We start from the raw sequence: 16,574 nt of genomic DNA, 5'->3' as shown, positions 1-16,574 counted from the left end.
TACTTGCAGGCAATTCCATCAAGGATGACAGCCTATACTCGTCCTCTACTCAAAAACAGTCAATCGATTCCGTAGCACTATCACGAGGCCATTCTGTGAAGCGTTTCAACTCGGACCGAGCCGCGGCGGAATGTGCCCCAAAAATGTTCACTTCGAAAGTGATGATGACGTCGTCGGCCCACTTGAATCTGTACACCCAGGAGCAGGAGTTGTGCCTCAACATCTATCCTTCGAAAGATACCCTGTCGCGGTCCACGGAAAATTTGTCCCGCATTAGCATACAATTGAATCGATTATCCTCGGAAGAGACGCTTCCGCACAGCCTCCAACGAAGCCACATATGTGCCACGTCAATTTCATCCTCGTCAACGTCGACCCAACCCAACAGACAAGGAGCAAACTTTGCAGGCGTATCGTTGGACGAGAAACTCAATCAGTCCAATTCGCGCGCTCAATTGCCAGGCGATGTCACCAATCTGGATCTAATCTGCAGCCAGCAGGGGGAAATAAAAATATTTATTAAACGTAAAAATCGGCACAAGGATAATCGGTTGAAGCTGTGGCGCTATCTTCACCGCATGGCACCTTTGAAGGGTAAACAGAGTCGCCATAATCAACACCCAACGGCAGTTCATTTTTACAGCCCCGTAATGTACGGCCAAAGAGAAAGTTCAGAAGTCGAGCATAACTCGAAAATGTCATCAGCAGCAAACGTGTATCCGATAGATTTTGGCATGCCGGCTTCGGAGGGCCGAGAAGATGACCTCGAGGCATACATGAAAGAGATAAAGTTGAGAGAAAGCCATAGCAGTTCGGCACCCTGAGCCATATGAATGCCAATTTTCGGATAATAAAAAAAACTTTTAAGGTGATGCAAGTACGTACCTTTCTGACTGACAGGGTTTGGGATTTGTGGGGTTTGCTACGCTTCTCCCACCGATGAGATGTTCCCATGAAAGGTGAACTGTGGAGTTGTTCGGTACCCTAATCCAGCTCGTGGACAGCTTGTTGTTTCTGATGTGTACGTGGATAAAATTTCCTCGAATTTGTTACATACCGCACCAGAAGATTATCGTTTGAAATGAGAATTTACTTACCTTTAAGAACACGTTTAAAAGGTTTCTAAGCACGGCGATGAACGGCAAGTGTACAAAGTTGTCAATCATAATTCATAATTTATAACAATGTGTGATTGTTGAAAGCGTAGGCCCTGCCACGCTTTTTGTCAGATCTGCTGTAGAAACAATCCAACGGTTATCAGCTTTAATGTACTTCATATTGAAGAAAGGATGATTGATGATAATACGGTACGCGTGGGGTGCTAAATTGAATTGGTCGCCATTATGTAATTTGTAAATATTTGGAAACTCGGACGAAATTTGCGAAATTCAACAGAAACGGCTGTGTATAGATTTATTTTCGAATTCATATGTATCGCCTGGACAAAACCTGAAATGTGTTAATGTTAAGTCTTAAATGTATGAAGTAAACTTTCGGTATTGATTGCATAGTTTATTTTATTTGTATCCGAAATGTCTTTTTTTCACGCGGCAACAATTGATAAAATTGGTTGATAACATAATTGATACATTCCATTTCGTTGTACTCCTTGTAAGTTATCGTTCTTTGTCACATCATCAGGTACTCTAAACGTCATAACGCATTACAATAGACGCTACTGTTGGCATGATTCAACTCGATTAGCATTGTGCATTGTGGACCCCAGGTAGCCGTAGCGGTAAACGCGCAGATATTCAGCAAGACCATACTTAAGATCGTAGGTTCGAATCCCACCGGATGAAGATCTTTTGGGAAAGAATTGTTTTTCCGACTGCCCAGAGAGATAATATTTGTGCTTGCCACACGATATAACACATAAAATGATCAATTGGTAAAAAAGCTTCCAGTTGATAACTGAGAAAGTGCTCATAAGAACTCCAAGCTGAGAAGCAGGCTTTGTCCCAGTACAGACATAACGCCGGAAAGAAGTAAGCACTATGAAAAAAAAAATCAACCTAGTTAAAACCTGGGAGGGTGGAGACAGCTGGCTTAGATTGCAAGCTCTCAAAAGTCAAGGGAACCTGTCATCATCTGTCTGTCTTCTGTCATCAACTGGAAAACCGTAAATTCGAAGGACATAGTGTGAAAAACCGTCAAAATTCAAGTGAACGTAATTATAATTTCTGAGTGATTTTCGATGATTTCACATTTTTAAAAGGTCAATACCTAAACATAGTTGTGAGAAAGAAAACTGATTTGCTTTTATTATATTCAAATTCTTTTTCATAGTGAACAACAAAAAGTGAATATGATTTTGACCAAAATATTGAGGATTTTGCCCTCTAATAGACTCACACCTAAATAATTTTGTCACACCAAAATATTCTCCCACCATGTTTGCCATATATTGGATGGCGTCGTGGCTAACAAAACCAACAAGTAACGCACATGTAACGCATTATGTTTGATTGTACATTGAATGCAAGGTGCGTACTTCTATGAAAGTGCTATATAAACTGACGTGTGAGTATTTATTTTTCTACGTTGAAAATGTGCACGAGAATCTATTCCTCAACTAAACGAACAATAAGTTCATCTGACTGTTGTGCACAACCCAAGAATCAAAGAAAGAAGTCAAAGAAGGCAAGAAAACTTGCCAACTGCCAGTGAGCTGTCTCCTCTCTCTCTCTCTCAGGTCAAAACCTGAGAGAGACTCGCGAAGAGGAAAAATATCAACGTCATATTGAGGATTTTGCCCTCTAATAGACTCACACCTAAATAATTTTGTCACACCAAAATATTCTCCCACCATGTTTGCCATATATTGGATGGCGTCGTGGCTAACAAAACCAACAAGTAACGCACATGTAACGCATTATGTTGGATTGTACATTGAATGCAAGGTGCGTACTTCTATGAAAGTGCTATATAAACTGACGTGTGAGTATTTATTTTTCTACGTTGAAAATGTGCACGAGAATCTATTCCTCAACTAAACGAACAATATGCAGCTCAGATTCCCCTCTCACGAAACGTCAAATGCAGCCAGAGCCGTAGCGTGGCCTCACAGCGCCCTTGGCAAACCTCCCGTTGGGCACCCCTATGATGCAATTTTGTATGTGATTGAAGTTTTCGTTGAACATCCCAAGTAACCATGCGGCTCAAGCTATCATTCATGAATATATTGTTCGTTTAGTTGAGGAATAGATTCTCGTGCACATTTTCAACGTAGAAAAATAAATACTCACACGTCAGTTTATATAGCACTTTCATAGAAGTACGCACCTTGCATTCAATGTACAATCAAACATAATGCGTTACATGTGCGTTACTTGTTGGTTTTGTTAGCCACGACGCCATCCAATATATGGCAAACATGGTGGGAGAATATTTTGGTGTGACAAAATTATTTAGGTGTGAGTCTATTAGAGGGCAAAATCCTCAATATATGGTGTACATATAGCTAGCATCTACTGTATAGCTACTTTAAGGTGTCAAAAGGCTTCACAAAGGTCGAATAAAATATAACACAAAAATGCCTGTAGAGGGGCCCTTTTCCACTTTAAATAAACTTTAATTGTAGTTATACAGTATTGCTAGCTTAACGTATACCGTTATGCATATATTGCTGTTTTTGCTTGGGATACTAGACAATTTCCATAAAGATCCTTTTTAAAATACTAGGACAACTCTTAAATGAATGCATATATTAAATTGCGACTCAAGCATTCACTAATTGTGTAAATTCACAAACTGTGTAAGATTTTATAAAATATGTTTTGAAGATATTTGTAAGAAATCTACTGTTCATGAGGCACTTCTGCGGAAACAATTGAGCATAGCATTGAAGAAACTCTTCTTAAAATCAATAGTTTTTTATTTAGTTTAATTTCTTAAATGCATTTTTTTATTTCTTGACATTGTTAATTATATTTTCATTTGTTAAAAAATGCAAAGGCTTTCAAATATTTTGTAATGATTTTGCCTAACAAATCCTTAAGAAAACATTTTTTTAGTTGTTTTCACAAGAGTCTTCCAATAAGTGGAAGCAAATTCGTCAAATTCTTAGAATAAAATGCAATAAAAAACTTTTTATCAATTTTTTAGTGGAATCAGAGGAAATAATAAGATAATATGTGTTTCGTTATACCATTTAGAAGTTTAATTCCTAAATAGTAACATGGAAAAATATGAATTTGTTTTATTAGTTAATTAAAAGTTCATGGAATTTGCAACGAATTTATAAGCATCCCTTACTCAATAGCCTTGTTTCTGTGATACTCGTGTTAGTAATTTACTTAAAGAAAATTACAACTGTTCTAGAATCTCCAACACTTCCCCTTCTTGGTTGAATTTCAGAAATGGTATTTAATGTGATCTAAAATTTATTAATGCTAAATCATCTCCAGCGAATCAAAAATTAAAAAAAAAACTATAGTCAGTCAGCGTGGAATATGTTCATACTAGGGAAAAAATAAATTAAATCTTTTTAACTCATGTTTGCTCTCTGAAAATGTTGTTCAGGATTCTGTAAGAGTTCCTCCCACGTGTAGAAATTTTTGAATATTCTGCCCAGCTGCACAGTGATGTCAAGGCGGGGAAAAGTTAAAAATAACTTTCACTAACAATTCTGAAAGTATTTTTGTATTTCTCTTCTAAATTCAAACCCAGAATTTTTTGAAGTTTAAATAAAAACTGATTTTTTTTACATTTCCTCAAAGAACGTTATCAAAATTCTTGTGTTTGTGCTCCCTAGTAAAATTTATGGGGAATTATAATAAACTTCGACTAAATTTTCAAATGTGAGCACACACTCGAATACATGCTCCGCTTAAACTATACATTTTTATACCAACCTTCAGAAAATCAAAGGTTCATCTTGAGCAAACTTGCACACCATAATTTTCAATTGGTTGAAGAATTTAGGTGCTATAAATCTGTATGGCCAAAATGTTTAAATGGATCCAATGAACATTCTTGTTTAAATCTTGAAACAACATTTACAAATCATTTGAAAAATTCTAATGCAAATAAGTTGAAGGTCTTTGTATCATGTTTTGTTGTTGCTTGGCTGATGCGTCATATAACTTGACAGATATAATGATCATGATGATGATGAGGTTATCATGGTCAAAGAAGAGTCTATCATGCGATGAAGATAAATAGTTTCAGACGGCAATTATCTGGTCATTCATAGTAAGTAAGGGATCTTCATTTGGGCATGAACAATCCATTTTAAGACTTTCTATACCATTTGTATGGAGATAAATCACTGTGAGCTGTAATGAAAGGCCTGTTCAAGATTATCTGTCATAATGATCTACCGTATTCTGAGAACCCTGTTCAAGATGCTCTTAGGCTTTCAAAAAGACTGTTTAATTCTTATCAAGTTAATTTGAATATTTTTTTTTTATTTCCAATAGAACCTCTAAATAAATACCACAAACTTGATTTTTGCTCAAACCAGTTTTAATAGCTATTAAAAACCATTAGAGATTAAGCAAGTAACCATAATGTTAAAATTTGAAATAAATATATGGGAATCATCCAAAATACTGAAAAGTATTTGAAAGCGATTCAGGAATTGTTCAAATTTTCCATTATTATGTTAAAAAAATTCTGTTGGAAATTTGTTTTAAGAGGCGCCCTTATTTAATAAATGCCTTTCAAAATTAACAAAATACTTTACGCATTTTGGCGCCCCCCAATGGCTGGCGCCCTTGGCGGGTGCCAACCTGGCCAACCGCACGCTACGGCACTGAATGCAGCCAACCGTTTTTATGGCTGAAAAAGTGAAAAGTATTGTGTTCAAAGTAAACTGTTATTAAAAACCTTAGGCGGCGGAGCAGTTTTTTCCAAAGTTGCTGATAAATCTAAGCAGAAGATTAATTATTTCTAATGTCTGCTATGTTTGCTGGCATGAAATTTCACTCAAACGGCTATTTATGATTCGATGTGATGCAAACTCAATCATTTTTTTCTGAGAGGTTCATGTGAGGATTTGAACAGCATGCACATAATTGGTATAAACACAAAGTGGAAGAAGAAAAAAAACTCAGCAATCACAGAAAAAGAAGACCGTCTTCGCGAGTCTCGTCTCAGGTCAAAACTACAGCACTTCCAGAAACAAATCGTATCCAGCTTTTTACACTCGCCATAAAAACAATATGCTATAAAATATTTGACAGATGCTGACTATCGGCACTGAACTGAAGCTTGGAAATATATCCTCAGCATGCCTTGACAAATCGTCAAATTTAATTGTTTTTCTTTCTGTCAATCAAATGAAAATTGTGTTTGAATTTGCGGAAATAATCTTATTCGTTATTGTTATATTTTCTTAATTACTCTTTATTTGATTTTAGGCTTAATTGGCTCCCAACAACTTGAAGGAGACATATTTAAAAGACCCGGCTTAGCTCTTTGATTTTCGCAAGACCAAGGCTTACAAATTTGCGAAAAAAATAAATAAAAATGGATCAAACATTTCACGGTAAATGGCTAGGCATGGCGTACCTGCAAGAATAAAATAGACCGTTTTGTGTGGTCCTTTTGCCTTTTGTCCAGCAACTCCTATCCCTACCTCCTCGTGGTACTGGCCGGGGTACGAGTAACCTTGAGGAAGATCGGGTAACCAACCCCGGAAGGAACTCTGGCGTATGCTGACAGGGAAGGGGGGTTTGCTTTTGCTTCTGTAAACCTGGACATCATTGTCACAGATTTCATGGAAAGAATTTTCTTTGAATCCAGAGCTGGAGCCTGCATGACTCTATGGCGTAATATTGAGCACAATTTTAACTCTGGTTGATATTACCTCTGGGAAATGGTTTCATAAAACCTTGTTGAAATTGTACAGTAGCAGAGATCTTAATTTTCCAGACAACAATCCCTTGATTGATTTTTAACCGATTTACGGAAATGTTTTTCCGCACTATATTGTTTCAATGATTTAACCTGCAGCTCAAAAAGGCATTGCGGCCATGATCTAAATGAAACATACAAAAAACAAAAGAGAATGATTATTCAGCGATTAAAGCATTATCAATGCAAATCGGAATTAAATTTTAGTTTGAATGACAGAAAAGCAACGAAAACTATTTCAGTGAAATATGGGTTACTAAGGATTTATTTTCGAGTTTCAGTTCAGTGGTGATAGTCAGCTTCTGTCAAAGATTTTATAGCATGGCTAGCGTAAAAAGCTGGATTAATATATGTGTTTGGCATGATACGCACACCATTTTCTTCTTCTTCTTGTCATTAACGTCCACACTGGGACGAGCCTGCTTCTCAGCTTAGTGTTCTTTTGAGCATTTCCACAGTTATTAACTGAGAGCTTTCTTTGCCATTTTCGCATTCGTATATCGTGTGACAGGTACGATTATACTCTATGCCCAGGGAAGTCAAGGAAATTTCCATTACGAAAAGATCCTGGACCGACCGTGAATCGAACCCAGACACCTTCAGCATGGCTTTGCTTTGTAGCCGCGGACTCTAACCACTCGGCTAAGGAAGGCCCGCACACTATGTAACGCCAAAAATAATACATTTTCATTAAATTTGCTCTTCACTGCGCGTTACACTATTTAAACTTAATCAATATTTTTGCACATTTCCATTGATTAGTTCTGGGCTATTCCAGCCTTAGGAACCATAAAGTTCTAAATTCTTCTTGATGTTCTCGTGACCCTTAAAACGGGGTGGCAATGATATAATAGTTATTTTTGGAAGAAAATTGTTTTTGTTTGAATTCGGCTGCCTCGCCCCTTCCTTGTCGATGGAAATTTTTTGCAACGGAAATTAAACTTGTGTCTGAATTTCTTAAAATTGTCTCAAGCATTTATATTATAATTACGTTTTGAATGATATTGCATGAGCATGAGCATGATTGACCGCCCGCAGTTGCTACTCCGTAGTTGCAAGAACAGTTGTACTTACACAGAGAATCAACAGACACTACTCGGGATCAGTAGCATCCTCAATGTGTAAGTACTGGTGCTCTCATTATTATAATAAACAATACCGGCGCCGGCTGCGTCCGGATGCAGGTCAATTTGGGAATGGGAGGGAAATGTTGACGTGTTACTTGCTTTACAGAAGCCGAGGAGTCCTCTGCACTTCCACAAGAAAACACTGGGAGTTTGGATATGGGAAAGGGTTCGTTTTGGTAAGCGATAAATATATAATTCAAAATGAATACGTGAGCATATATACGGATGACCGACACTGATACTGATACACAAACCGGACACGACACAGATTTCTTTGCTCGCTAGAGAGGAGCATACAACAGGTTCAACGTATCTAACACTACTGACGCGTTTTTTTTTTTGTTTTTCACCGGCTCATTTAGTTTTTTCTTCCGCGCAACGCGAACCGGACACAATTGATCCGGATTCCGTCGCTCGTCCACAAAGAGCATGCAACAGATTCAACGGATCCAACACTACTCAATTACGTTCTAAATGATATTATCGAAAAAGTTTTGGAGTTTACCAAAGTCTAATTTTCTCCCAAAGATCTTACCAAAAATTATTCGAAGGGTCGAATCAAGGGTTCATCAAGGGTCCGCAATATATTTTTGGAGAAATTCTCCAAATATATTATGCTCAAGAGGCCAAAAAGATTTATTTAATTTAATTTAATAAAAAATTTAATTTTACAGACGTTTAAGCAAACCTAATTTTATATGATCAATATGTATGAGTATCATTAAAACTGCTAAGAGTGTCAAAAATTTCCTACAAGAATTATTCTTGGATTTCAAGTGTTTTACTAACAATTTTATTTATGCCATAGGCACCCGAGGAGGAAAGAATAACTCGCCAATAACTTATGCATACCATATTTTGGTATCATACCATAATTAGGTATTGTTCAGTTATCAATACCTCATTTTTGTATTATAATGGTATTTGAAAAACATGTTTAAAACAATTAAAAATACTTATTTTTGGTATTCGATAGGTATTGAGGACTGCTGGAGGTATTGAACTATTATTGAAAAAAATCACTTTTATATGAAAATACATCACGTATTATTGAGGTATTACAATACCTGATCTAGTTATCAGCTTGGTATTTGTAGAATATGCAGAAGGTATTATTTGAGGTATTTTACCTCTTATGCAGGGCTCATTCATACCTCATTCAGGTTGTAAGTATTGAAAATTATCTGGTATGGAATACCTCATTTTGGTATTCAGTAGTTATTTTCTTCTGCTCGGGCAGGGTTTCCAAGAAATTTCTGCAGGATTTTTTAAACTAGTTAAGGTGTTGCATACCTAAATAATCCTATAGCATGCAAAAAATACCGTAGGCAATTCTAAGGGGGTTCCGTGGAAGATTTTCCCGAGAATCAATCTACGATGTTTACGAATATGTAGAAATTTCTGCTACTAGGGTTCCCAATCAGTGGATTACAACAGAGTTGTAACAGATTTTGTTACTCAGTTAAGCCATTTTTACAATAAAATGTAAAACAATTTCCTCCACACTAAACAAAATTGTAACAAAATTTGTTATAATCTAAACAAAATTGTAACTTATTATATTTGAAGTCAAACAAAAGTATAACTGATTTTGTTTTTTTCTATAATAGAAGTATAACAAAAATTGTTATAAGTAATTGTTCTCATTTTTTTTTACAAGTTATGTTATTAATATGTTTTGAATTGAAACAAATTTGAAACAGCCTTTGTTATTATAAGTGATTTTGTTTTAAAAACGTTATAATTTCCTCCATCAACTCAAATTGCTTCTTACAAAAATGAAACAAAATTTGTTATTTGTAACAAATCTTGATATAATTGTACTATAGTTTTGTTGTAATCCACTGGTCGGGTTGTCATGACCATTACGGCCGACGGTGTTTTGAAAAAAAGCTGAAGTTCGTAGCCACAAAAGTCAATTTGGACAAATTGAGATGTAAAATTGTGAAAAATAATGTAATCGTTCTGGTGGGCTTCAATCCCACGACTCCCAATACGCTAGACTGGGCGCGTTAACCAACTACGCCACAGAACGCTAAAGGGGTCGGTTCGTCGAGATCCGACCAAGTCGAAAGCCAGACCCAAGATTTCTTGAAAATTCGATAATCGCATCCCGACTAGAGGTACATAACAAAATTATATCAGCACATGTAATTATGTTATAAGGTTTTTTCGAACATAGGTTGTTATAAACTTGATACAGAAAAAATAACTAAAATTATAACAAAAAGTGTATGAATAGTAACATAAACATAACAAAATGTGTTTCAATGATATCAAAAACATATCAAATCAAGTTATAATGTTTGATACAAAGTATCAAAATTATAATACTGTTCGATATACGATAATATTGTATATTATTGAAGTGCATAAGTATCTATTTAATTTTGTTATAAAGTTGTTAAAATTGAACAAAAAATATCTTGAAAGTAAATAGAACACACTATGTTATATTTTTGTTGTTATATGTTCTGTGGATAACGGAGCCTAACAAAATAATATCATAATATGATATGCATATCATATTCTGATAAAATTTTATTATATTTTTGTTACAAGCCTCTAGTCGGGATTGTACGCCGAACAAGTGTTTGTCACTCGCCCATGCAAGAGCAAGTGACGCGATCAATAGATCAAACACTACTAACGAACCGCGGCGTTTTTTTTATTTCACTGATCGAATGACGCGCGACATGTTTGATTCTGCCCTCATCGCCCGCCTCCGCATGTGCAAGGTCAAAGGCTCAAGGTCGAAGTCTCAAACACTAGGATGATGTGCTAGTATCCATCGTATTTAGCATTGATCAGTGAGAACTGCAATTTTTCCAGTGTTGCAGTGAATGATGCTGATACAAGCTGATGCTAAACAATTCTTTCTCAAAACGGCTTTACCATTGTACAATAAGATTTTGATAAATCTTGATCTCTTTTTGGAAATAATGCAAAAAAAATGCATCTTGCCGTATTCTCAATCCGTCGTATCGTTTTTATTTCTGTCGCAATAAGTTTTCAGATCCGTCTCACAACTTTTGGCTTACTGTGATGTATTTAGTGGTCAAAACACAACATATCAACGCTATAATATTTTTTTTTACTAGAATATATAGATCTACGGGCATCTTCCTCCATCAGTGATGCATTTGAACGCGTGCAGTTCGAGTTCCAGTTCAATTTTTTTAGCGGAGTGATCAAGTAGGCTTACTCATTGTTTAGTTCAAAAATTTGAACGATAGAGAGCAGAAAACTGAACGCAGATGGGTTTGACAGATTTCACGACATCTGAACGTGCCAAAGTTGTTTTGAAGCTGCTCAAAGCTAGAAATGCTATGTTTATTATAATTAAATTTAACTTATCATCGGTTTATGAAATATTTTCCAGGTATAAACCTAAACCCATGCTTTGATTACCGTTGTAATGCATTGCGTTCTGAACGGGCCGTTCGAGAGCAACGACAGGCTCTGGCTCGAGAGTTCAATGTTTACTGCGTTCTCGTTCAAAATTTGAACGCGCTCCGTTCATTTTTGGCTCGCGTTCAGTTCAAAATGCATCACTGCCCTCGATTCCTTCAGCATGATGGAATATACTAATTTTCTTTAAAATTCATTTTTCGTCATCAACATTCAGCCCAAACATATGAACACAATTCCTTTTGACCGTACAATTATGGCATTTGCTCACAGTGCAACGAAAACAACACAATGAGCCATTTTACGAGACGTTTCGGAACAGCTGATCGCCGCAACGGCGTCAATTGACAAAAGACCTGGGATTAAATCCAGCGTGATTTTCAATAACGCCTCATCTTACCAAACGAGGACATGGAGAAAATGACAAAAAAGAGATCCAAAAATGTTCGTTACTGCAACATTACACCTAGTTATTGTATCAGCTACCTCTTTGTTACCCATATTGCACATAAAAAAGCACTTTTGTGATCAGAAATATTTTAATATTTTTTCTCCATTTAAGTTTTCGCCTGGATGAAAAGCTACCCGACTAATGGTACATAACAAAATTATATCAGCATATGTTATTATGTTATATGTTTTTTTTCGAACAAAGATTGTTACAAACTTGATGCAGGATGTTGTTAAAATAACTAAAATTATAACAAAAAGTGTATGAATAGTAACATAAACATAACAAAATGTGTTTTAATTCTATCAAAAACATATCAAACCTAGTTATAATGTTTGATACAAAGTATCAAAATTATAATACTTTTCGATATACGATAATATTGTATGTTATTGAAATGCATAACTTTCTTTTTATTTTGTTTTTAAGTTGTTAAAAATGAACAAAAAAATATCTTAAAGGGAAATAAAACACATTATGTTATATTTCTGTTTTATTATGTTTTATGGATAACGGCGCCTAACAAAATTATGTCATAATATGATATGCATATCATATTCTGATGAAATTTTATTATATTTTTGTTACAAGCCTCTAGTCGGGTACGCTAGAAATGCGCTTATGAGCCATTTTACGAAGCAGGTCAAATGACAGGAGACCTGGGATTTTTCAATCATCGTCGTCAGTTATGGCGATGATGATGGTTGATGACTGTGCGCATTTCTAGCGTAGCTTTTCATACAGGCGAAAACTTAAATGGAGAAAAAATATTAAAATATTTCTGATCACAAAAATGCCTTTTTATGTGAAATATAGGTGAAAAAGAGGTAGCTGATACAATAACTAGGTATAAAGTTGCAGTAACAAACATTTTTGGATCTCTTTTTTGTCATTTTCTTCATGTCCTCGTTTGGTAAGATGAGGCTTTGTTAAAAATCACGCTGGATTTTATCCCAGGTCTCCTGTCAATTGACGCCGTTGCGGCGATCAGCTGTTCCGAAACGTCTCGTAAAATGGCTTATCAAAGGAACCGTATTTTTACGTCGAGCATTGCGCACACATTGATGCGCACAAGCTTTTTTTTCTCAGTGCGACGGATTGAACTTTGTTTACATTCTCGTTTTCACGCGGTCGTTGAGGAAATTTTATAAAATTTCATGAATTATAGAACTTCTACGGCATGTGATTGGAATGAAATCCTTCAGTAAAGAAGTACGAGGGTTCCATAGTGAAAATAGGTGCCTGGCGAAGTAAGTCACACGGGGGGGCGGGAAAAAACTTGTATTATAAAGTTTTGTGACTGGTGCCGATCGCTAAGCATTTCTCTCAAATCGTGTTCGTCCATGCGATTTCGATGAACTGAAGTTATTTATCGAAATAAGGTACCGTGGGGCAAGTGGGTAATGGAATTCGCATAGTTGAGATTCTTCAAATTCTAGAGACTTTAAATTGAAACAAATGAGGTCGTGTATATTTTTTAGCTTGACTCCCACCAAATATAAGCAGCATGCTAAAATTGATTTTTATGAAAAATTGAAGAAAAAAATACAGAAAAAGTTTTTGAAAAATGTCTCCTTACTTTTCACTTGCCCCAAAAGTGGGGCAAGTGAAAAGTTTACCGTTTTAAACAATAAATTCAAAAACAAACAGTTTTATCCACGATTTATATAAGCTTTAACATTTGTTAAGGCTTCCCAATGAACAATAACATAAGTAATATGTAAACAAAGAAAATGTTATTCTTTTCATTTGAATTTTCTTCTGTTCAGTTATGTTAGTTGAAATGATTCGACAACATTATAACTGCATCATTTCCAATGTTAGTTCTTACATTATAGAACAGCAATTGCATTTCTGCTCTGTATAATTCCCACCGCTCGTAATTTGTTTTTGAGAAAGTCGGATATGACGTCGGATAACTCTTCGGGAGAAATCAAACGGAATCCTTCAATAACGTATTTAGAATCTTTTTTATGTGGATAGACCTATATCCCATTTTTATGTTTTGAACTAGCTTTACATAGACAGTCCACGACATTTCCGTGTGTTCTCTAATATTGCAACTTTTCAGTCAACGTCTTCCTTTTAATTGGCTGCCCGAAGTAGACATATTAATATTGTAATGTTTGGCAACATCTTTTAGAGAAGTTCCACGATTTCTAATAGCTTTTAACGCTTGAGTATAGTGTTTTTTGAATTATCAGCACGTTATGTTTTTCTATGATAATTGCGAACCATGGTTACTTATGGTTACTTAAAGAGAAAACACAAATTCAATCTCTAATGATAAACTTTTCACTTGCCCCACCTTATAAAAAAATTGACGGTGTTTAAATTTAGTTATTTTTAGGTCTACGTCGAATTAATTCTAAAACTTTTTTATTGCAGTTTGAAACTGTCACAGGGGACTACTAAGAAGTGGTACAGGAAATTATTTTCCGCAACTTTTTTCCACTGAAAATATTAAAATAAGATTGTACGCTGCCAACTTGTTACGGAGTAACAGTTGACAGGTTAACAATTTTTCGCTCTATTATGCAATAATGGCTGAAAAATCTCAGAAATATCTTACCTATCGTAATGTTCTCAATGGCCTCAAAGGTTTACGCATGAGTTCAAAACGTTATTTCACATATTCAGTGAAATATATCAATTGTTTTCACTTACCCCATTTACCCACTTGCCCCGCGGTACCTTACAGTAGTTTTATTGCATTTTTGGTGTATACATGTACAAACAATGACAGCTTTCAGAAAAATACACTTGGAAAGTGAATCTATGTTGCAGATAAGTTGGAATATCCGCCGTAGTGGAACATTTTAAGTTTGATATGACGAATAATAGTGCCTACGACGAAGTAGAACGAAACCCTACCTAATTCAGCAATAATTGGTCTTGTAGATTGTTAAGTTAAAAGACTTGGAGGCCACCCAAGGCTAAACTTGACACAAGTGATAAAAATGGGTAAAGGATCTGTGAATGTACTACAGTCGACTCTCCACATCTCGAAGCTCTACATCTCGATATCTCTCCTTATGTCGATGATTGCTTCGGTCCCTTGATTCTGCATACGATTTCTCTCTCCATATCTCGATGTTCTCCTTATCTCGATATCTCCATGTCTTAATGTGTTCCTGTTGATTTTTTGTTCCCAATTTTCTCTCCATATGTCGATATAAACATTATCAAAGGTTACTAGACCAGATTTAAGTGAATCAGTATAATTCGGAAACTCGAAATAAAGTTTGCTTGTTTAATATTTTCCTAGCAACGGAGGATTTTAAATCTAGTGTTCATTAAATTAATGTACTTTGTCTCGATCTCTCCCTATCTCGATGATCCCTTCGATATCGAGATGTCGAGAGGCGACTGTAAATCTTCAAAGATTGGCCATTGCCAGTATTCAATGAACATGCGTGAATCCTTGGTACTGAACGAATCTTCTGGTTTTGAAGGCTTTTGTTGGTAATGAAAAGCCCCGGTGGTTTCGAAGTCTGATGGGACAATAGGGCGCAGGCAGCAAACAATAGCGTGCCCAACGGCCCCCTTTGATTTTGCCGGATAACGGTCTGAAACGGAAAACAGAGTTTTGCGTCGTCCGATAAATTTGGCTCACGGTTTCGCGCATGTTTTCGTCGCCGGAGATTTTTTTTTTTTTTCCTGTTTTCAAGTGTCTTGCTGGGTAGTGCTTCGTGAAGCCCAAGCAGGACAGTTCGGTTTTGCGTCGTCCGATAGATTTGGCTCACGGTTTCGCGCGTGTTTTCGGTTCCTAAGATTTTTTTTTTTCTGTTTTGGAGCGTCTTGCTGGGTAGGTATTTGGAAGGCACAAGCAAGACGGTTTGTTTTCGGGACGCCAAGAAGTTTTGCTGTCAGTATCAGTTTTGTGTTCAGTCGAGGATGGATTACCAACTGGTGAGTTCGTTTCATTCTTGTGATAACACATATTTTCTTGAAAGCGTAACTTTTAAGTAATTTTAAAACAAACTTTGTATGGTTCGTCACTATAAGTGTCGGCATTATGTTTTTTTTCTTATACAATTTCAATATACATATATTTGTCTCTTTTATACGTTATTAAAAATTATCTTTTGAATTGTTCGACATTGTGAATGTTGACGTATTTTTTAAAACTTGTACCATATCGAGACAAAATGCACAGTAATACTCATATGTAATTTTCAAACAAACTATGTATAGTTCGTCACTACAAGTGTCGGCATTATTCCTGTTTCATATAATTTAAAATATATACATGTAATTTTCAGTTTTCGTCATTAATAAAAACATCTTTTGAATAGAGTAGTGTTTGATCCTTCGACCTTGACGCTGGCTCCTGCGGGAGCGGGTGATGAGGGCAGGATCAAACTTGTCGCGCGTCGTTCGCTCAGAGAAATGAAAAAGCGCCGCGGATCGCTAGTAGTGTTTGATCTATTGATCGCGTCGCTTGCTCTTGCGTGGGCGAGTGACGAACACTTGTTCGGCGTTTAATGCGATCATCGAATTATTTCGCGAATCCGGTTAGGCGTGATTATATCATGGCTCGCATCACCAAACATTGGTGACTCCCAGATCTTTACCTTATCCCACTAACCCAATATCCTCTCCATGACAACCGTGGAGATGCAGAGGTGATCTCGGTCTCTAGTAACAACGGTAGTCACACTAACATTCCTTCCCTTCCCCGATGACCGTAAGGACGTGGCCGGCGCCGTTATTGACTTTTA

The 16,574-nt window shown here is 36.2% G+C and overlaps 1 protein-coding gene across 2 annotated transcripts in view; it reads left to right on the top strand.

Annotated features, from left to right (window-relative positions):
- LOC5576812 (pyrokinin-1 receptor) overlaps nucleotides 1-1,506 on the top strand; it is a 351,135-nt gene extending 349,629 nt beyond the window's left edge. For both annotated transcript variants that reach the window (XM_021838770.1, XM_021838769.1), the window contains one exon: nucleotides 10-1,506. In XM_021838770.1, coding sequence (XP_021694462.1) covers nucleotides 10-824 — 815 coding nt within the window. In that variant the 3' untranslated portion in view covers nucleotides 825-1,506. The remainder of the gene's footprint in view (nucleotides 1-9) is intronic.
- The last annotated feature ends 15,068 nt before the right edge of the window (nucleotides 1,507-16,574 follow it).

Source organism: Aedes aegypti, chromosome 1, assembly GCF_002204515.2.
Source record: "Aedes aegypti strain LVP_AGWG chromosome 1, AaegL5.0 Primary Assembly, whole genome shotgun sequence".
NCBI lineage: Eukaryota > Metazoa > Arthropoda > Insecta > Diptera > Culicidae > Aedes > Aedes aegypti.
This window is presented reverse-complemented; position numbering and strand designations above follow the sequence as displayed.